The 21,574-nt window shown below is 49.2% G+C and overlaps 1 protein-coding gene across 2 annotated transcripts; it reads right to left on the reverse strand.

The window, feature by feature from the left end:
- Positions 1 to 17,896: 17,896 nt before the first annotated feature.
- Positions 17,897 to 20,954, reverse strand: LOC119406676 (keratin, type II cytoskeletal 68 kDa, component IB-like). Of its 2 annotated transcripts, none has more exons than XM_037673415.2 (3): positions 20,831 to 20,954; positions 18,878 to 19,235; positions 17,897 to 18,087 (listed from the first exon to the last, which is right to left on the reverse strand). In XM_037673415.2, the coding sequence occupies exons 1-2, from the start codon at positions 20,840 to 20,842 to the stop codon at positions 18,885 to 18,887; spliced, it is 363 nt and encodes a 120-aa protein (XP_037529343.1). In that variant the 5' UTR covers positions 20,843 to 20,954; the 3' UTR covers positions 17,897 to 18,087; positions 18,878 to 18,884. The 2 variants fall into 2 exon arrangements, with proteins under 2 accessions (XP_037529343.1, XP_037529336.1); XM_037673408.2 differs by having other exon boundaries at positions 17,897 to 18,091.
- Positions 20,955 to 21,574: the final 620 nt, after the last annotated feature.

The raw sequence follows: 21,574 nt of genomic DNA on the forward strand, positions 1-21,574 counted from the left end.
AACATTTTTTAGCCTCGCAAACAGGAGTTACTCATCTATCGACCTTAGTATTGTTTCACCCACCCTTTTACTTGATTTTAACTGGGATGTCATTAAAAACCCCTACGGGAGCGACCATTTTCCCATACTGTTAAGACGTCAGAAGAAAACGAATCTCCACCACGGGCTCCCCAGTGGAAGGCTGATGCAGCAGATTGGGGAAGTGTGGAACCCTTACCCGTATCTCGTGGGCTGAAATGTCATCCTTAGAATTGGTGCTGCTGTTCAGTTTTTTACCGCTTTTATTATTGACGGCCGCTTCGAAATCTATTCCACAATCAAGTGGCATTGCCGCCAAACGTCGTGTCCCATGGTGGAACGACGATTGCCGGAACGCTCGAAAAAAGCAAAACAAAGCGTGGGGGTTACTCCGCGACTGCCCTACTGCTGAGAATCTTATGAATTTTAAAATGATCAAGTCCCAAGGCAGGCGAACACGCCGACAGGCAAGGAGAGAAAGCTGGCAGAAGTATTTATCAGGTATTAACTCCTACACAGACGAGGCTAAGACGTGGAACAGGGTAAATAGGTTAAGAGGCAAACAAACACGTTCACTTCCTTTAGTAAACACAGATGGCAACACAGTGGAAGACCAAGCAAACTCTCTTGGTGCAACATTTTAAACGTGTGTCTAGCTTACGCACCACTCCGACACGTTCAAACGATACAAAACAACTATAGAAAGGCAAAAGTTAGAAAGAAAATGTGCAAAAAAACGAATCATTCAACGAACCCTTCAACTTAGCTGAACTGCAGGCCGCGCTTAACTGTTGCAATGAATCTGCCCCAGGATCTGACCGTGTTATATACCAAATGCTTAAACAATTACCCTACGAAACCAGAAAACTCTCCTCTGTCTCTACAACGCTGTGTGGACTTCCGGCGAGATTCCCCCTGCCTGGAAAGAGGCCATGTTATCCCTGTTCTGAAACAGGGAAAGGATCCATAGTGTTTCTAGCTACAGCCCAGGCAAACAAGTTGCCTTTGTAAAGTATTTGAGATGATTAACTGCCGCTTGACACATTTCCTAGAATCAAACAAGCTGCTTGATCCATATCAGTGCGGCTTCCGAGAAGGTCGCTCCACCAATGACCACTACGTATTGAGGCACAGATCCGCGAGGCTTTTGTCCACAGACATTATTCCTCTCTGTATTCCTAGATATGGAGAAGGCCTATGATACGACGTGGCGGTTCGGCATACTGAGATACCTGACACACTAGGCATACGTGGACGGATGTTAAATAAATTGAAAGTTATCTGTCAAACCGCACATTCCGTGTTCGGGTTGGAAATGCCTTGTCACGATCGTTCGTGCAGGAAACCGGCGTGCCACAGGGTGGTGTACTAAGCTGTACACTTTTCATTATAAAAATGAACTCGTTGCATCGTTGTATCCCACGAACTATGTTTATTGCACGTATATGTTGACGACATCCAAATAGCATTTAAATCGTGCAGTCTCGCGATTTGTGAGCGGCAGGTCCAGCTCGGCCTGAACAAGGTGTCCTGGGCAGATGAGAATGGTTCCGGTTAAATCCACAAAAGAGCACCTGTGTTCTCTTTTCTAGAAAGAGAGGCCTCCATCCGAATCCCGAAATTGACCTGCATGGCCAGCGGTTACCTGTAGAGGTAGAGCATAAGTTTCTAGGCGTCATTCTGGACTCTAAACTCACCTTTATATCACACATCAAATACATAAAAAATAAGTGCATGAAGACTATGAATATCCTAAAAGTGTTGTCGCGCACTTCATGGGGCAGTGACAGGAAATGCCTAATGAACCTGTATAAAAGTCTCATTCGAACACGTCTAGACTACGGGGCCGTTGTTTATCAGTCTGCAACACAGAGCGCCTTGAAGATCCTTGATCCTGTCCACCATTTGGGCATCCGTCTCTCTACGGGTGCTTTTCGAACGAGCCCGTAGAGAGCCTCTACGTTTGAATCCAATGTCGTGTTTTCGTCCGTGTCTCTTCGCGCTCACATCCAAGAACCATGACAGACCAACAAGCCCGCATCGCTACCCTCGCCTACGCTTCTGCGTCGATTATCGCCGCCTGAACAAAATCACGAAGAAGGACGTCTACCTTCTCCCACGGATAGACGACACCCTGGATCGACTCTAAACGCGAGGTTTTTCGTCGATGGACCTCAAGACCGGATTGGCAAATCGAGAGTCGACGAGGAGACCGAGAGAAGACTGCCTTTATAACGCCAGACGGCCTCTTCGAGTTCAAGGTTATGCCCTTTGGTTTTTGCTCGGCACCTGCGACGTTCCAGCGCGTTATGGACACCGTGCTGGCTGGATTGAAGTGGCAGACTTGCCCTGTGTACTTGGACGACGTCATTGTGTTTGCCTCAAGCTTCGACGAACACCTCCGGGCCTTGACACTGTACTACAAGCAATCAAGATTCTGGCCTCACCTTGAAGAACCTGAAAAGTGCCGCTTTGCATACGAGGAGCTGCTGTTTTTGGGTCACGTGATCAGCAAGGGTGGTGTTCGCCCAGACCCGCGGAAAACAGCTGCCATCGCTGCCTTCCCGCCCCCCACCGACACGAAAGCCGTGCGCCGTTTCTCGGCTTGTGCGCCTACTACAGGCTCTTTGTCAAGGAATTTCACGAATCGCCGAACCGCTAACTCACCTCACGAAGACCGACGTGCCATTCAAGTGGGAAACGGCGCAAATCGAAGCATTTGAAGAACTGAAACGACGCCTTCAGATGCCCCGATACTAGCACATTTCGACGAATACGCCGATACGGAAATCCACACCGACGCAAGCAGCGTAGGACTCGGCGCCGTCCTTGTGCAGAAGACTGACGGGCAGGAAAGGGTCATCAGTTATGCTAGCCGGTCGCTATCAAAGGCAGAAACGAACTATCCACAACAGAAAAGGAGTGCCTAGCGATCATCTGGGCTGCATCCAAGTTCGCCCCTACCCTACGGCAGGTCCTTCAAAGTTGTGAGCGACTACCACGCATTGTGTTGGCTAGCTAACTTGAAGGACCCTTCAGGTCGCCTCGCACGGTGGAGCCTACGACTTCAAGAATTCGACATTACCGTCGTTTACAAGTCCGGAAGGAAACACTCCGACGCTGATGCCTGTCTCGCGCCCCCGTCGACCCACCGCCGCAGGACGACAAGGAGGACGACTCCTTCTTGGGAATCATAAGTGCCGACGACTTCGCCGAACGACAGCGAACGGATCCAGAACTCAGGGGCCTTGTGGAATACCTCGAGGGCAGGACCACCGTTGTTCCGAAGGTATTCACGCGGGGACTGGCGTCATTTTTCTTGCGCAACGGTGTTCTCCTAAAGAAGAACTTCTCACCGCTTCGAGCCGATCGCCTTCTCGTGGTACCCTCGACATTGCGGCCAGAGGTCCTCCAGGCACTGCACGACGACCCGACGGCTGGACACCTGGGTGTTTCTCGCACGCTAGCAAGAATACAGGAGAAGTACTACTGGCCGCGCCTTCCGCCGACGTCACTCGTTACGTGAAGACCTGCCGGGACTGTCAGCGACGCAAGACACCGCCCACTAGGCCAGCCGGACTTCTGCAGCCTATCGAGCCACCTCGACGGCCGTTCCAGCAAATCGGGATGGACTTACTGGGGCCGTTCCCGACGTCCAATACCGGAAACAAATGGATCGTCGTAGCTACAGATACCTCACCCGCTACGCCGAGACGAGGGCCCTGCCTAGAGGCAGTGCCGCCGAGGTTAGCGAAGTTCTTCGTTGAGAACATCGTCCTGCGTCATGGCGCCCCAGAAGTTCTCATCACCGACAGAGGTACGGCGTTACTGCTGACCTAACTCAGGCATACTGAGATACAGCCAAACAAGCCACCGCCGGACCACAGCGTACCACCCACAGACAAATGGCCTGACCGAGCGGCTAAACAAGACCATCGCCGACATGTTGGCCATGTATGTCGACGTCGAACACAAGACGTGGGATGCCATCCTTCCGTTGACCTTCGCATACAACACGGCCGTCCAAGAAACGACGCAGATGACGCCGTACAAGTTGGTCTACGGAAGGAGCCGGCGACGACGCTCGACGCCATGCTACCCAACGTCACCGACGAAGAAAACCTCGATGCCCGCCGCTTACTTACACGTGCCGAAGAAGCTCGACAGCTCGCCCGCCTGCGCATCAAGACCCAGCAGCACACCGACAGCCGTCGCTACAATCTTCGACGACGCTTCGCGGAATACCAGCCCGGCGACCGTGTTTGGGTCTGGACGCCGATACGCCGACGTGGCTTAGCGAAAAACTCCTTCGGCGACTAATTCGGGCCATACAAGGTTCTTCGACGCCTCGGCGCTCTTGATACGAGGGATCCCGGACGGCATTACGAACTCCCAGCGACGCCGACGCACGACCTGAAAGTGTCCATGTCGTGCGCCTTAAGCCGTTTTTTGCGCGTTAGCGAACCTGGGGACTATTTTCTTCCTTTGTTATTGTAATTTATTTTTGTATGCACTTGTTTTTCTCTCTCGCTTCTATGTTTTCACAAGCATCGGGACGATGCTTTCAGAGGGGGGCAATGCCACGCCCATTCTTGTCTTGTTTTGATGTTTCGGGTTGACGGAGGGACGGTTATCAACGCTCGACGCTGTCGCGAAGCATTGTTCGAGAAGCTTCACGTCTATAGTAGATCGTTCTGTTAAGAGTGCGCCCGCACGCGAATGTTCAGCTTTGTCTAGAGATAACGCCGCACCAGCGATATTGCTTGGAAAGTTCGATAACCGCCTGTATAAAAGCGACGCGATTGACCGCTTCTCAGTTGATCGAGCGAGACGCCCTGTTCGCCGTATCATTGTACAGCGTGTATTGCTGTAGCTCTAGTCTCATTTTCCGGCCACAAGTTCGGCAAATAAACAGTTTCATCCTGCAAACGCCGACTGCTGTCTTCGTCGACGTCACGAACACGTGACAATATTGACGATTTGGGAAGGCTGTAACCAGGATCAATCAGAAAGGAGAGGTGGGGTGTTGGAATGCTAATTATAGCAGAACAAAATGGATAGAGTGAAACAAAGTGTTCAGAGACATATGGGTTCGGGCACAGTAGGTGGGAAAGAAAACGTGGCTAGGTGTAGCTTACTTGTGGACGGGGAATAACTGCCGAGAAAAGAATCTGGAGATAGTGAAATGCATAAGCCCCGATATTAAGAATTTGGTCATGATGCCGAAATAATCCTTCTAGGGGACATGAACGCACATTCCTGACCTCGACGGATTTCAGACACCAATGGCAAGTTATTGCTAGATCTCTGCGAGCAACATAGTCTTGAGATAGTTAAAGTGGGGCCTAAGTGTGAGGGGCAGATCACGTGGGAAGTCGGAAACAGGCAATCGAGCATTGATTATTGTCTCATGACAGAAGGAATATATGAAAACTTAGAGAGATGAAAAGACGGGAAGGCATTAACAGCTTGGGTAGTGATCATAAACGCATAATATTACAAATGGGATACAAAACTGAAATAAGAACATAGAATCAAAGTTCGGCAGCTTGTATCTAAATGACAAACAAATAACGAATATAGCCGCAAGAGTCGAGGAAAAAGTAGACGAACTACCAAACAAAGACTGGAAGTATAGTGAGCTGCTACATGTAATCACGAAAGTAATGGAAAAACAGAAGAAACTATTTGTTGGAAAGGAAAGAGAAAGCCAAAAAGTTGGTGGAACAAAGAAACCCGGAGGCGATGGAGAAGCGACGTGAGGCATCACGGGAGCACAGACAGGCAAAAAGGAGAAGCGGCCGCAGGACGAAGTCAACAAATATGGGAAATATATTAGAGCAAGAATCCATTGTGCAGAAATTAGTCGAGGCAAAAATTAAAGGTGAAAGTGAACGCTGGATGACAGAGATTCGCGAAAAGAAGAAGACCGCGCCTAGGATTTTGGAGCCACCTAAAAGCGCTGGGTAGGAAGTCTGTATAATGCAACAACATATGGTAGATGAAGGAGGAAATCAATTGGAAGGGTATGAAGCGCTAGGTTACATCCGAAAGATAACAGCCGATTCGTTTAAAAAGGTCGCCCAGGGGATTCCCCCGGTGAGTAAAAGTACGCAAAGGAGTGCAACGACGAAGATGTAGTACTAGAGAATTTCAATTGGAAGAAGGCCGAAGGAAAATTCCTAAGCGCACTACTCCGGGCTTAGACGGGGTTCCCGTCAGCCTCATTAACGAACTCGGACATAACACTAAAGAAGCACTGCTGAAAGCCGTAGAAAAGTGCTTACAGGAGAGGGAAATACCAGACAGTTGGCCAAAAAGTAGAATGAAACTTAATATATAAAAGGCAGGGGAGAAAAGGATACATTCGCTCGATAGACCGCTAACCATTACATCGGTGCATACAGGTTGGCGAGCAGGCAGTAAAATTAAAAATAGAAGCGTGGGTAGAACAAAATGATATTTGGGAGAACTTCAGAATGGATTTCGAATCGACAGGCGGTTAGACGATAATCTGTTTGTTCTTACCCAGTGTACAGAAATATCGAAAATAGAAAACAGGCCCTTATACATAGCTTATCTAGATATCACAGGGGCGTATGACAACGTTAATCAGGAATTTTTGTGGGTTATATTGAAAGAAGTGCGCATAGGTGACGACTGTATACAGCTTTTGAGGGAAATATACCGAGAAAATACAGTTTGTATAGAATGGGAAGGAATAAAGCAAGGACAGCGTTGAAATTAGCAAGGGGCTGAGACAGGGATGTCCTTTGTCCCGCTGTTATTCATGCGTACATGGTGAGGATGGAAAAAAAGCGCTAGAAGGTAGTAATGATTGGATTTAATTTGTCACACAAACAGGTCGGCACGATGGTTGAGCAGAAGCTTCCAGGTCTATTTTATGCTGATGATATGTCTTTTTGCGGACAGTCAAGATGATATCAGCGACTGGCAGATATGCGGAAGGGAATGTGAGGCTTAGGACTAGGATTTAGTGCAACGAAATGTGGATTGATGGTATTCAATGATCACGAAGACCATGCGGTATTAATACAGGGCCAAAAAATACCGAGGGTAAGCGAGTACAAGTACCTCGGAGTATGGATAAATGAGGGGGATAGATATATGGAGGTACAAGAGAAAGCATCGGTAGCAAAGGGAAGAGGAATGCTGCAATTATGAAGCGCAGAGCTTTATGGGGATACAATAGGTACGAGGTGCTTCGAGGGCTGTGGAAGGGTGTGATGGTCCCGGGGCTTACATTTGGGAACTCAGTGGTGTGCATGAAGTCAGAGGTACAATCAGGAATGGATGTAAATCAAAGGACGGTGGGCCGCCTCGCGTTGGGCGCTCACGGGAAGACGACAAATGAGGCTGTAAAGGGTGATATGGGATGGACAGGCTTTGAAGTGAGGGAAGCTCAGAGCAAAATGAGATTCGAAGAGAGGCTGAGGAAAATGAAGAACAGTAGATGGGCAGAGAAGGTTTTCAGGTATTTGTATAGAAAAAGCGTTGACACGCAGTGGAGAAAAAGAACTAGGAGGCTCACCAGTAAATATACGGCTAGCAGTGCGGGCGATATGGCAACAAGGAGCATTAAGCGCAAGGTCAGAGAGTCGGAGAGGACTTATGGATGGCAGCGATGGAAAAGAAGCCGGCTCTGAGTAACTACCGAAAGGGAAAAAACGAAATAAGGAGGGAAAGGTTTATGATATTCAAGGGGAAGCGCTTACTGTTTGAAGCAAGGTCGGGCTGCCTTAGAACGCGTAGTTATAAAGCGAGATTCAGTAACGAAGAAGAACAATGTACATGCTGTGGGGGAACTAAGGAAACGATGGAACATGTACTGATTGAATGTGGCGATATTCACCCAGGTATACGTGTGGGCACGAGTCTACAGGAAGCCTGGGGTTTTAGGGACAACAATGGAAAGCTGAACACGTCCGTGAGAGAAATAAGTAAGAGACGGTTAGAGTATTGGTGGCAGAAAAGTAGAGATTAGAAGTTCAAACTCAAAAACAACGAAAGCATTTTAACACGAAAGTATTTTATGCCGGGGTCCACCACGGCTCCACTGACGTATTTCCGTCACGGATATGACGTTGTAAAATATAAAGACTAACAGTGGGCAAAGAAAAAAACCAGAAGAAAAAAGTCACAGTTTCGCCGCAAGGGCGAAGCAATGAATGCGATAGCAAGAAAAGCGGCCCGTGATGGACGCGCTGCAACTACCGTGCGTCCATCACTACCCGGCAGCTACTAGGCAGTTTTAATTTCACGTGCGTAGGGACTTCTCATACGCAAACGTGAAAAGTACATGTACGTTACGTGCACGACATCTAAAACGCTTTTAGCTACACGTACGCGACGCGCAGTGAAAGCTACCCGTAGCTCCATCTGCTGAGAATCATGAACACTGCGGTAGCTTGTTCGAGCGCCCGCGCGAGCAGACAGCGCAAGGGCAAGGTTCTCCCTGCGCAAGAAGCGAGAGAGCTGGCCGACACCTTTAAGTGCGCCCGTCGCGCTCCTAACGCCAGCTCGCTGGTAATGAAGAAACGCTTATAAGCACCTCCGTCTCGGAGTACTGCAAACGGTAAAGGGTGTGTATATAACGCTCGCCGTGAGCTACCTGAGGGATGAACGCTTTATGGAGTAGTGCTTAGCGCACCGCGCTGCGAATTCAGAGGTCGCTGGTTCAATTCCGCGCTTCGGAAGCATTTTCTGATTTGTTTTTCTTTAGGATATTGATGTATATATACATACTTATACATATACGCAGCATGACGGCGGCGACAGCGCGGCAAAATCAGCCGAGACTGTCCATATAATGCTATCGCAATAAAAGTTCCGTCACCTGGAATCGAACTTACGACCCCTCGCTCCGCAGCGCGAAACGATTCGGCCACGGACGGCACGTTCTTCGCAGTGCTAACGGCGACTTATTATGTACACCATTTGCTGGTGGCTGTACTCAGAGATCTGTGTTACAGCGTGTTTTCGTTATCACTAGCGAGATGGCGCGAAGGGCTCGAAGAGCGTAAAGTCACTGGAACGGGAAAAGTACCGCGACCGTCTTGCGCGCCGCCATATTTGGTCCAGCGCGGCCGAAGCGGCGGCGGTGCGGTGTTGATTTCACGTGTATTTCACGTGTGCGCATGTTTTACGCATTGCGTGCGCTTTTGCAGCCCCGAATGAAGCATACCGTTGTTCTCTGACTGATTAGGAAAGAAATAGCGGCAGTTTTCACTTGCCTACTTGCGAACGCACGCGTACTAACGCGATAAGAAATGCGAACTGCGCGGCATTTACGCGCTCGGCTGTCTGCGTTTATTAAATGCGAAGCATTTCTTAGCGAATTTCTGCGACTTTGTACGTATCTATCTATCTATCTATCTATCTATCTATCTATCTATCTATCTATCTATCTATCTATCTATCTAGCCGCCCCCGATTTTGTGCTGTCCTGGCTGCTTCGTTAATGGGATGTACAGTATGGTCCACTCTTAGAGGGAACACGCGAGCGCGTGGCCGGCTGTCCGCGGAGCGCTAATTGCTGGCGAGATTTGTAAATGCAGCGCACGCGTATAGATTCATTACGGCGTTCGGGGCGCGCCGCTCTTACAAGTGTATGCGCATGCGCCGCATTTACAAATCTCGCCGCTAGTCAGCGCCGCGCGGGCTGTCAGCCACGCGCTCGCGTGTTCCCTGTAAGAGTGGACCGTACTGTACACCAAATTAGGTATGGCATAACATTACTGTATGACGAATATAAATTACAGGTAATAACATGAAAATAATGACATGCATGCCATGTACGGCATGAGTTACATGCCACGCTCATGGTGCACTCGCGGCTCTTTCGATAGCTTGATACACAGCAAAATTGGTATGGCGTGACAAGAGTGTATGACGAACATGAGTGACTGGTTATAACGTGCAAATCATGAGACATGCCATGTAAAACATGATTCACATTACATGGTCTCGGGGCGTTCGTGGTCGTTTAATGAAATGCATATTACCAAAATTTTTATGACGAGCTATTTCTGCATGACGAACTTAGTGATAGGTGGTAACATGAAAATCATGACTTCCATGTCATGTACGGCATGACTTACTTGCCACGCTCATGCTGCGATGGCGGGCGGTTCGCTAGCCTGAAATGCACCCAAATTGGTATAGCGTGAGGTGACTGTATGAAGAACACAAATGACAAGTGGTAACGTGAAAATCATGATTTGTGTCATGTATGGCATGACTTGGATGGCACGCTCTTGGTATGCTCGCGGCCATTTCGTTAGCTTGATATATACCAAGATTGATATTGCGCGCCCTGACTGTATGACGAACAGGAATGACAGGTGGTAGCATGAAAATAATAACATGCATGACATTTACGGCATGATTTGCATTACACTGTCTTGGCGCGCTTCCGGCCGTTTTGTTAACTGGATGTATAGCAAATTTGGTATGGCATGACATGAATGTGTGACGAACATAAATTACAGGTCATGCGTGTATATACCAGAATATACGTACGTTTCATTCGCGTTGTGATTCAACATGCATGCATGTCAAACATGCAGTGTATAGTGAACTAGATCTTACATGACATGCGTACCAATATTTTCATGTTACCGCATGGTATTTATGTTCGTCATACAGTCACGTCACGCAATACCGACTTTGGTGCATTTCAAACAAGCGAACCGGCCGCGAGAGCATCATGAGCATGGCATGTAAATCATGCCTTACATGACATGCGTGCCATTATTTTCATGTTACCACCTGTTATTTTACGTTCGCATTACAGTCACGCACGCAATGCCGATTTCGGTGCATATCAAGCAAGCGAACCGGCCGCGAGAGCATCAGCCATTATTTTCATGCTACCACCTGTTAGTTGTGTTCGTCATACAGTCACGTCAGGCAGTACCAATCTGTAGCAGTCAGTTATCATGGCGCGCTGATCATTATATGTGAGCCCAAAGGCGTCAATTTTACGCCAAACATAATAAAGAGCCGCCGGCAATGTTATTGTGCATGAACCTCCTGCGACAACCACGCGAGACAAGCTGCACTAGCGCAGGGTAGGCGCAAACATTCCCCGAAACAACATTCGCGAATTCTCAATGAAGCGCTTACCTCACAAAGGCGGGTGTCAGTAGTGGGAACAAATTTTTCCCGCCTTATTCTGTGGCAAAGAGGGCCTTGCCCGTTTCCCGCCGGTTGCTGCACCCAAAAGCGCAGCACCGGGCATTCTTCGATGCCTCGATAGGCTTTCGATGAAGTCTCAAAACGATACGGGATGTCGTAATGTTCCTGCACGCTTTCTTGAGCCTATAAAAACATCGCCCCTCCAAAAGCGCGTGCGTCTGCAGCGGGAGCGACTAGCGAGCGAGCGAGCGGGACCATTTCTGTGGCGAACCGCCGAAAGGGCGCGGCGGCGAAGAGAAAAGGAACGCGGTACTTTTCCCGTTCCAGTGACTTAGAAGAGCGCGCTTGAAAGGTTGTCGCCGTTGCGACGAGCGCCCGCGTCTACAGGGCGTGGTCGCTTGTGCATGCGCTTATCTCGTGATCGCGGTGGTTTGTACGTCTGCGTTGAGAGCACGAAGGTCACTTGGCTCACTGCAGCGGCCGCTTTTGCGAAAGGAGCGCGGCGCTCACGCAGAATTAAGTTACAAATGTGACAGTTAGTTCGCTCTCATCCTGTGTATGTTTTGTCCGTGCGTCCTTTCTGCTTGAGCAGCGCGTTGCAAGTTTCGAGCTGCTTGCCGTTCTTGTGTGCAGCATTCCGCACACAATGGATCCACATATCCGTTTTCTCACAGGAGAAAACACTTGTCCGGCGTTCGTCAATAAAGTCTTCCAGAGATGAAACTGACGAACACTAATTCGACAAAATCTAAATTACGCACGCCATGACTCCACATTTCTTGTCAAAAACAGCAGACTGCGCAGTGCGTCCACCGCCGGAAGCTAGCCTCGCGAGTAGAGCACTGCACGGGCGGTGATTCTTGGCCCGGGCCCGGCCCGGGCCCGGCACTCGTTGAAGTTTACCCGCCCGAACCCGGCCCGGTGATCAAAAAGCGAGATGGGCCCGGCCCGAACCCGAGAAAAAATTTTACCTACCCGGCTGGGCCCCGGCCCAAACGCAGATCAGGCCCGACAGGGGCCCGAATCAATAATATAGGGGATGTTGCCAGAACATGGAATCAACGGTAAGACGTTTTAAGTGGCAAATATCTACGTTTTGTTGGCGCACGCAACGCTAACAAGCATGCTTAAATCTACGGCCATTTCTTGTACAAAAGGGCCTCACTGTGGTGATGGAGTGAAGAAAGGGAGGAGCCGGAGTGGAGAGAGGGAGGTCTGTGATCCAGTCCCAGTAAGCGTCCGTCACCACTTCGTGTGGTCTGTGCAGACCTCTGCAGAATTAACATTGCTATCCAGCTCATCCCTTCATTTGTCTTTTTCCCGAACGTCGTGCCACTCTTCAATATAGTCTATAAACTCCTCTTTGAGGGCTTCTCCTTGCAGGTTTCAGCAGTGTATGTTATGCACGGTTTGTACTGCTCTTTTTTTTTTACAATATTATAATGGTGTATGCCTTGCTAACGATGTTGTACCGGTATAAGGTCGCGATTAGACTACGCGGGTAAGACTGGCAGGATGTGCATGAAGAGATTTCGGTCTATTTCGGGGTTCGTTCCAGTTTGGTAATAAAGGGGCGATTAAGATTCTCGACGCTTACTCATTGGATGCATATGGTTCGAGGTAAGGGGATATCACCCGGCACGGAATTCGTAACCGTATTTTTTTCAACCCAGATATTTCGTCAAGTGAATATACTTTGTCCCACACCTTCACCAATGGACCTATGCTATTCTTGCACATTCCAACGCTGTTGCGGCAGTATCATGTAGCTCTCGTACCATATAGCGGAACAAGACGAAAACTCCGATATTAACAATTTGGGAACCCAAAGCAGGCTGTACATGTCCATGTCGTGTCACATGACCACTGGGAGCCGTGACGGAGCCACGGAAAAAGAATGTGTCTTTAGAGCGATTTTATGTAACGAGACTCTGCGCAGACCTTTCGTCTTTGTGGACTGCTGGAATTTTCAAGAACGTTGCCCGCTTTGGAGCTCTGTGATTGCTCTTCCGATGACAAGTTATAGATATAAATTTATTATATTTATTTATTACGGCGATTGCAAAATAACATTTGGGATACAAAGTAATAACGAATGCAATTAATAAATTAAAGAAGAGTGAAATGTTAACTATGTAAGCGCCTGGTTTACTTACTTTTAGCTCGTCCATTTCAGATAAATCATGTAGCCCCATATGCAAAAGCAAACGAAGTTCATGCTTGTCCGTCATAAAACTTTTCCATGTAGCTTGCCCCACATAAAAAAAAAACGTTTTTTCGAGATAACATATGTGGAACATACATGTATGCGCAACGTATGTGGAACTATCTTAAGAACTGAGCAGAGTCCAAGCCCAGCCCGACCCGAGCCCTCCACCTCAAACCCGGGCCCGACCCTAAGCCCGGAGCTTAGGGTCGGGCCCTAAGCTCCGGGCTAAGGCCCGAACCCGGCCCGGGCCCGCCGTGAAAAGTACCTTACCCGGCCCACGGGCTATTGCGAAATTGGCAGGAATATTGCGAAATTGGCAGGAAATAATTCTTTTCAGTTTATTTTATGTGTAATTTTATGTCTCATTACTTTACTGCTTCATTTGTTTGAGCGTATGAGATACGTACGAAACTGATGCGGCAGGTAGAGAGCGGCGTGCGTTTGTGTCGGCCGCATGTCGGCGGCAGTCTCGGAAGTGGTAGCTCTCGGCACGGCTCGATTTTTTTTTTCTTTGTCGTACGGAAGTAATCGCTTTGTTGCACACAAGCCTATCGAGCAGGCATGCTCTCAGTGAGACAACGGCAATATTAACACCCCGACGTCAATCGGGCCCGCTTCGCCTGCAGGTATCCGCGAGGGACGTAAAGAGATTCAAAACAGCTTTTTAATATTAGTTGAATGTACTGATTCTAAAACAAGCGTACGTTTCAGTGCACTGTTTTGCGAATTTGCGCACCGGGATAATCGACGATAATATACGATTTTAAAGAATACATATCAGGTCAGGTAAGACTGTTTATGTTATTGTAATGGGGTTAATTAAAATAACGCAAGAGGCCGGATGACGTCTAAACAAGAAATATAATTCTTCGCAAACCATATGAGACGCTATTTTCTTATTCTGTCATCGTCCTATCCTCAGTTTTCATACCTGCCCCTTACCAGTGATCAGGTACCCTTCTGTGAGTATGACACAAAAAACTCTTGGATAAAACCCATTTGCTCAAGCAATGCTACGTCGTATAACTCGAGTTCAATTGTTTTTTTCGTTCACTGTGAAGAATCGTACAACCATAATAACTGGTCGCACTTCCAGTTAGCGCACAATTGGGATCACTTGCTTCCAACATAACTGGTTATGGTTTCCAACTGGGACCAGCTGCTTCCAGTTCAACTGGTCATGGTTCCCGTTGGTGGCCAGTTGAGTTGTAACTGGAACCAGTTGCAACTGGAATCAACTGGGACCATTTGATCCCAGTTAATAGCAGTTGAAACCAGTTCAATTCGCAGTTACACACTTTCACCTGGGGTAATTGTTGCGAATGAAACACGGGGAGCATGAGGGGTGCATCTCGTGCGCAGCAGCCAGTGTATGTAACGGTTGCGCTCCGAAACACGCCGTAAATTTTTGCCATATAAGCTTGGTTTCATATTTTCGAGCACCAGTAGTGGCTACGTCAAAATCGGTGACAGGTATGAGCATATGGCCTCAAATGTGAACATGTATACGGTTCCAAAGTGCTATAAGGACTTCTGACAACTGTACTGGTGCTCTGCTCAATTAAGCGTACCGATTCAGTATACCTGCATTGCATGTACTGCATTACCAACTTTTTGTCAAAAGTGTGAAGAATTTTGAGCGGGGAACACGCCGGTAGAATAAAACGCCTGCTCGGAATTACTGTGCTATCGTGGCCAATACGTACTGTATCCCGGCCAATACGCATGATGTCACGTAGTCTTTGAAACGACGAGTGACATCGCATGGCGTCTTTGCCATTTCAGAGACTTTCAAATGTGAACTGCTGATACGTTTGAGTTGAACTTGCAAGAAAAATGTACATTGTGTGCGCAGTGCTTCTCTGCCTTGAATAAGTTCGAGTGCCACGCGTGAAACGATACAGAGTCGAAAAAGAAAAACCAGAAGTTTACAAGACTTGTTCGCAGTAACAGTACTTTACTTATGTTATTCACTGTACCGAATCCGAGGTAATTAATATCTTTGAAACACAAAAGTGTAATAATTTCACGAGTTCGAAACATGAAAATATATGTACAAATATTAAATTGGACTACGACGTGGAACAAACCTGTACATAGCCCAAAACATGCGTGAAAAACACTCCGCTGCGAAGCAACACGTGCATGTGTCCGGAGGTTCATGCCGCTTAAATGAAGGAGTGATCGTCCGCGCCTTTCATAACTGCCCAGTAGTGATTGCCGTTGTTATTCAACTGAGCTGCAGAGCCCTCCAACATGTTATGCAGTAATTTGCAATCAGGCCAATCAGGCCAAGTACGAAGCCAGAAGAAAAAGCCCGCACTCCAATGTTGGGGCCCGAGGCGGCAAAAAGGGGGAAGACGAGCTATGCCCAAGGAGAGACGGGGGACAGAGGCACAGCAGAGAAGGCGCTCGGCGGTGTCCGGTGTGAGACGTGGACCAAGCTGCGGCGATGAAGTCCTCAGGTCCAAGTCAACGAAAGACGGCCGACGCGACAGACACTCCTCCGTCCGTGTGTTGTGGCGGGGGGGGGGGGGGAGCTAGTTGGTAAGACATATTATGTAAAGTTAAGCTGCGCTTAGGACGAGACGCCAGAGTAGAAGCAGACAGGAGGAACGCAGACTAACAGCAGTTGTTAGTCTGCGTTCGTCCTGTCTTCTCTACTCTGGTGTCTCGTTCCAAGCGCAGCTTACATAATAAGACACTCCGCCGTCTAAACTCAAGGGATGAGGCCCCCTATTGGTTCAGCATCACGAACAGCCTTAATATTTTCCTGTGAGGCATTTTTGATAGTGTACATTATGCTCATTAAGATTCTCGTGGATATTATACTCTGCATTTGTTATGCGCGTGATTCACGTGCAGACACGGTTGTCGTTATCTTGGCAAGCTGTCGCACCAAGAAGATTAGCCACTTCTAATGGAATCATTCGTTGTGCTCAACATAACAATCCTTGCATTTGGAAGGTTCAGTAAATAAGGATTTAATTACAACTCGCACTGAACGCCACAACCACAGTGTTCTGTCTCAATCAGTATATGATATACCGATTAGATGAGATCAATGTACCAGCCACCCGAAGCTTTAAGTGCAACGTGGCACGAAATGTCAGGTAACCATGAAATAACACGCTTAATTATTAGTTACGCGGCCTCTGTCGCGCACAATCAGTGGCAGCGCGTCTATAGTATAGCTCTTGGCGCAATATGCCCAAGTAGACGGCTGACCGTCCGGCGCTTTCGCCGAGCACCTGTCCGCCTGCGCTTAGTAACAAGATTTCGAAATCAGTATTTCGCAAACGCTCAATTTCGCTTAATTGCAAGTGCGTGTAATGCCCTATTCGTCTAGATACTGAAAACCCAAAACTGAAAGACATTGAAAAGCAAACTAGTCCTATCAGAACACTAAAAAATGGCAAGTATTTATTACCTGTAGCAGTATATCAGCGTATCGGAAACGTGATTGCATTTCTGCGATCTTCCCGCGATACCGAGGACATTTAACGACGCTGACCATAGGCGTGCGCACAGGGGGGCAGGGGGGGGGGGCGGCCGCTCCCCTAATCACCTAAGAGGGGAGGGGGGGGCGCAAAATCTGCCCCGTATATGACCCTTCTATTCACTTAAGAGGGGGGGGGGCGCAAAATCTGCCCGTACATTGACTTAGTAGGGTGGGGAGCGCTGCGATGAACCTTTGCCCCCCTGATGGGGAACCCTGTGCACGCCTATGACGCTGACACCGAGTTCACCGAGAACACCATGCACGGTAGCGCATCGAGACGACCGCCTGCACGGCCGACGTTCGCGGGTATGTGTGCCGAATGCCTCCACCCCATAAACTGTTTCTGCTGCACGATTAAGAAAAGATGTCAGCTGAACATCGACGCGGAGTCCTGAATCTACTACCACATTTGCTCGACCGTGCCGCCCCCACCTAGGTGGTGAAAATCGCCGATACCAGAAAACACGTGTCGGTCAATTAAAATTCACAATAAATAACGTAAGCGACACTTTGTCGCTCCCTTTCAGCTGCTGCCTTATAGAAGGAAAGGGGTAATGAAATTTCCGTTACGGGCGGCTTTACGAACTATTCCGGCATGAGGGAAATTCATACCTCTTCCGCCGGTGACCTTTACCGTGGGCGCTCCGCGATCGCCGTCCACGGAAACAACACACAATAGATGCCTTCTGCTGCCTGAAGTAAAAGGACTTCTTGGAGGGGGCGCACTCAGCCGCTGCTTTAAATCCTGTGCTGGTTCAAGAAGTAGCTTGAACAGAAGGTTGACCTTTTGGTTGAATTTCCTCGCACGTTCACAGTAAAACAGATGCTCATAAGGGTCCGTTGTGTGCGGGACGGCTTAATCCAGGTGTGGGAACATCATCACCCGCACCCTTCTCGGGACGTCATCTCGAGAAGGACCATGGTCGTTGAGCTGGCACCACCTGCGTCGGCCCCTCCGGCCATGCAGCCGATGGGGGCAGACGAAGAGAAACGTGGGAAGCAGTGCGTCCATTTTTTTTAAACGATGAGCTTTTAATGAAACCGCGTGATTATTCTTTACAGGCGCGCTGGTCGAGGCACGCAAATACTATTTACATTGCTTATTCAACACTATACAACCGTCGAAATTCTTGGCGAGAAATTCGACATGGGGTCTGTCGTTGGTCTGCGCCCCAGGCTGTGACTCTCGTTCGGACCACTACCTGGAATGGAACAGTCATGAGAATACGCCAAAGCAAGCCGCTAGGTGAAGGCAAACAATAAAGCAGCAATCACCGATGCCCCTTATACTACCACGACCGCCTCGATCATTCATTTTGGCTCCACGGCGTTCTCCGACACTGTTTTCATATCTGGCAGTCAATGCATTGCTTTACGTTCTCCTTGTTTCTTTGCGTTCGTTGCTCCGTCGTTACTTCCTTGCCGCATTCCGACACGCTTGAAGTTGAAAAATTAGACGGGCTGTTGGATCGCGGCCCTCGGTAACCAATGAGTAACTTGACAATGTTCACATACATTCGGCTTACTGAAGCGTATTTTACTCAAACTGACTAACTGATCACTTTGATTAGCCCCTGAGCAATGAAGGATTAAAGTCTCATATGGCGATACATGGCGTTGCCATGCACTCGCAAGGAGTTGCAGATAAAATAACAATTTGACTTTCATTAAGGCATACAGCTGAAGTCTCGCGTCACCTAACGAAAGAGAACTAATAGGAAATACTTAGGAAGCCGAACTGCGGGTCTTGCAACGTCTGAAAGGCTGCAACTCGCGCGACGTTCTCTCCAACATTTGCGCCTCTGAATCCAATCGACAACTGCTTGATACCACCCATCTGGATAACCATGGAGCTATCAAATTAATCCTGTCCTATTCACGGGCAGCTGGATTAAGCCGCCGTCGAGAAATGCTGCAGCGACATCAAAACGTAAGCTATGATCGACCGAATCGAGTGCGGCGTCCCGTACTGAGGTATGAACTATTACCGTGGCGTTACTGGGCCTCGACAGATGACTGGGCTGCTCCGGCCTGGGGAAGGCTTCCCTGGAATTGGCTCTGGAAGCCGCCGAACTGGGGGCGGCTGTTGGAAGCGGCCGCAGCATTGAATCCCTCGAAGCCACCGGTGAAGCCGGAGGTATCGAAACCAGCGCCGGCAGCCGCACCGTCAGCATCGCCTCCGCCGAAGCTTCCGCTGAAGTCGCCTCCGCCAAGCTGCGCGCCACCGTCGGGAGATCCGAACGAGCTGCTGTCGAAGCCGCCAGCGCCAGCACCACCGTCAAATCCACCACCGAACTCGAACTGGCCGTAGGACAGGGCCACGCAGGCGAAAAGGGCGGCAACAACCTGCACGCGCAACCGCCTTCATCGACACGGCAAGGGACGCCGCCCGCCTACTACGAGTGTCTGCAATCAGCGCATCCCGGTTCTGTTCCGAAGCGCGCCCTAACGCGTATATGCACAATGCTGCTGCTGCAGCGCGTATACTATGTACCTGCCACATGTGGCTCACAGCCGAAATACGCTTTATGTAAGAACGCACTGGCATGTCGCTAACAACACCTCAGTCTTAACTTTCACTCTGTGGCCTCGAACCTTCTGCATTGGCGAACGCAATTGTGGAAGAAACGTAGTTGAGCTTGTATTTGTAAGACTGGACGAATGTGAAACGTCGCAGATCGCGATAGCAGGGCCTACCGCTGGTACTGCGTTTTCCCTATACCGTGAGACAGATTTCTAGAGGCGAGTTGACGATGCGCACGCAGAGACTTAAGCTCAGAAATTGTGCCTATTCTCAGAAGCGCCTATCAAAGTAACAGTTACAATTTCGGCGTCGCAAATAGGGTCTCCTCACAACCTGTTTCTTAAGACACAGTATGAAGGGAAATAATGACTCGAGGCAAAGAACCCAAACTTCATTTATGGTTCTGGTTTCAATAGTTTTCGGATCAGAATACTCGCTAGTAAACAGCTAATAAACCATGAATACAAATTCGTGCATCGTTAGCTGCCGTGTGAGTACTCGCACGTTCAGGTTTCGGCAGGCTTCCTAATTCATGCAAGTGAATCTATTGAACTCTAAGCACATCGACTATAGCCAGAAATGACTTCGCAAATTCAGGGGAAAATGGTTCCTTTTTGGCCTGAAGCTGTCAAGGTCTCATTGAAATCAATTTAAGACATGGGATCCCTAAGCTGCTCACTCGCTGGAAATGGACGCACGGGCTGCCAGAGACAACTAAGGTATATTCAGGAGATATTTCAGCCATACCTTTGCGTATACGACTACAGAAAGGTTACCGCAGTAAAACGGCATAGTATAGATGCCTAATGGAGAGATTTTTCTTTCTTATTTTTTTCACACATGCAAAGAACAAGCGAAAATAAGCAGCACGTTCAAAAAAATGGCGGAAACGAAGCTGAGCCCTAGCTAACGGTGATGGAATGCATGTCTACAGTTTTTACAAGACCCATCTCAAATCGAAGCGGAAGCGCATGGCCGGAAATGTCTGGTGATGATTAGCAACACCTGGGTGTCAGAAGTATTATTTTGCGTGAGCTGTCTGTGCGAAGCTGGCTCTTGAGGAACAGCGGCACTATCAAACGTATCCACGATAGCATTGCTATGCAATGAACTGAGCAGTAAAGAAATGGGGCTTGGGTAGGGTGGGGGTGAGAAGGGGTGGGGGGTGGACAATTCCTGTCATGAGAGGCACCGAGCAGAGGTGGAGTTGCGAGCACGTTCGGACCGAGGTCAGCATCGAGTCCAAAAGGAGCAAATCCAGATTCGATCAATGCCTCCGACGCGGAATTACAGCCCCGCTTGGGAACGGGTTCTCCGGGCGACGGGCCGGCCCAGCAAAGTGGCCGGCGTCGTGTACGTATCCTGCAGCTGCCGTCGAGGGGTGGAGGGGGGGGGGTAGCTTTCAAGGCCCACTTACCAGAGCGTTCATGTCTGAAGTCTGTGTGCTTGGAGTGCAACGAACACAAGAGAACAGGTCGAAGACGGCTGTTGAGTGTGCTGACTGCTGAGCTGCCGGCCGCTTTTATACGTCCAGAGGTGACCATGGAGGCCCGTTCTATCGAGGCTATTTTCGAACTGGCTCGGTCCGGATTGGTCCAGCAGCTCGCCGCTTCTTTTTATTTTCCTGTCGCACGTTTATTGTCATTATTTTCGGGGCCCCCTTCCACACCCCCTTGCATCTTTCCTCCCATCAGAAGCGCCGCGTGAAGGAAGAAGTGCAAGACTAGGTCAGCGCCGCCATTTCGGCGGCGGGCGAGGAGACCCCACTCCGCTCCAGATCGCCGCCGCATCTCTCCACCGCTCACTTTCGTTGCGCTTTTGTCTCGCCGTTCGCCCCGCTCGCTACAGCGTGGCGGAAAGCTGCGCGCCGCCAGGTCCTTGCTTGATCCTCGTGTCGTGGCTACGGCGCTAGTTGGCGCCGCAAGTGCGAACGCTCTACCGTCACGGAAGCACGTAATCGAACGCAATGGCGGCGGCGCGCCGCCTGCTCGTCACTCGCAAAGTTGGCATGTGCATGCTAGGCGGCGTGCACATGCCACTTCGAGTAGTACAGCAGCGTCGAATTTCGCAGCATTATGCCATACCTTTTTAAGAAACCTTATGAAAATCCCGGGTTCGAAAATGCAGCTTCTGAGCGCCGGTCAAGTGTGGTTGTCCACGA

Source organism: Rhipicephalus sanguineus, chromosome 1 (assembly GCF_013339695.2).
Source record: "Rhipicephalus sanguineus isolate Rsan-2018 chromosome 1, BIME_Rsan_1.4, whole genome shotgun sequence".
NCBI classification, from domain to species: domain Eukaryota; kingdom Metazoa; phylum Arthropoda; class Arachnida; order Ixodida; family Ixodidae; genus Rhipicephalus; species Rhipicephalus sanguineus.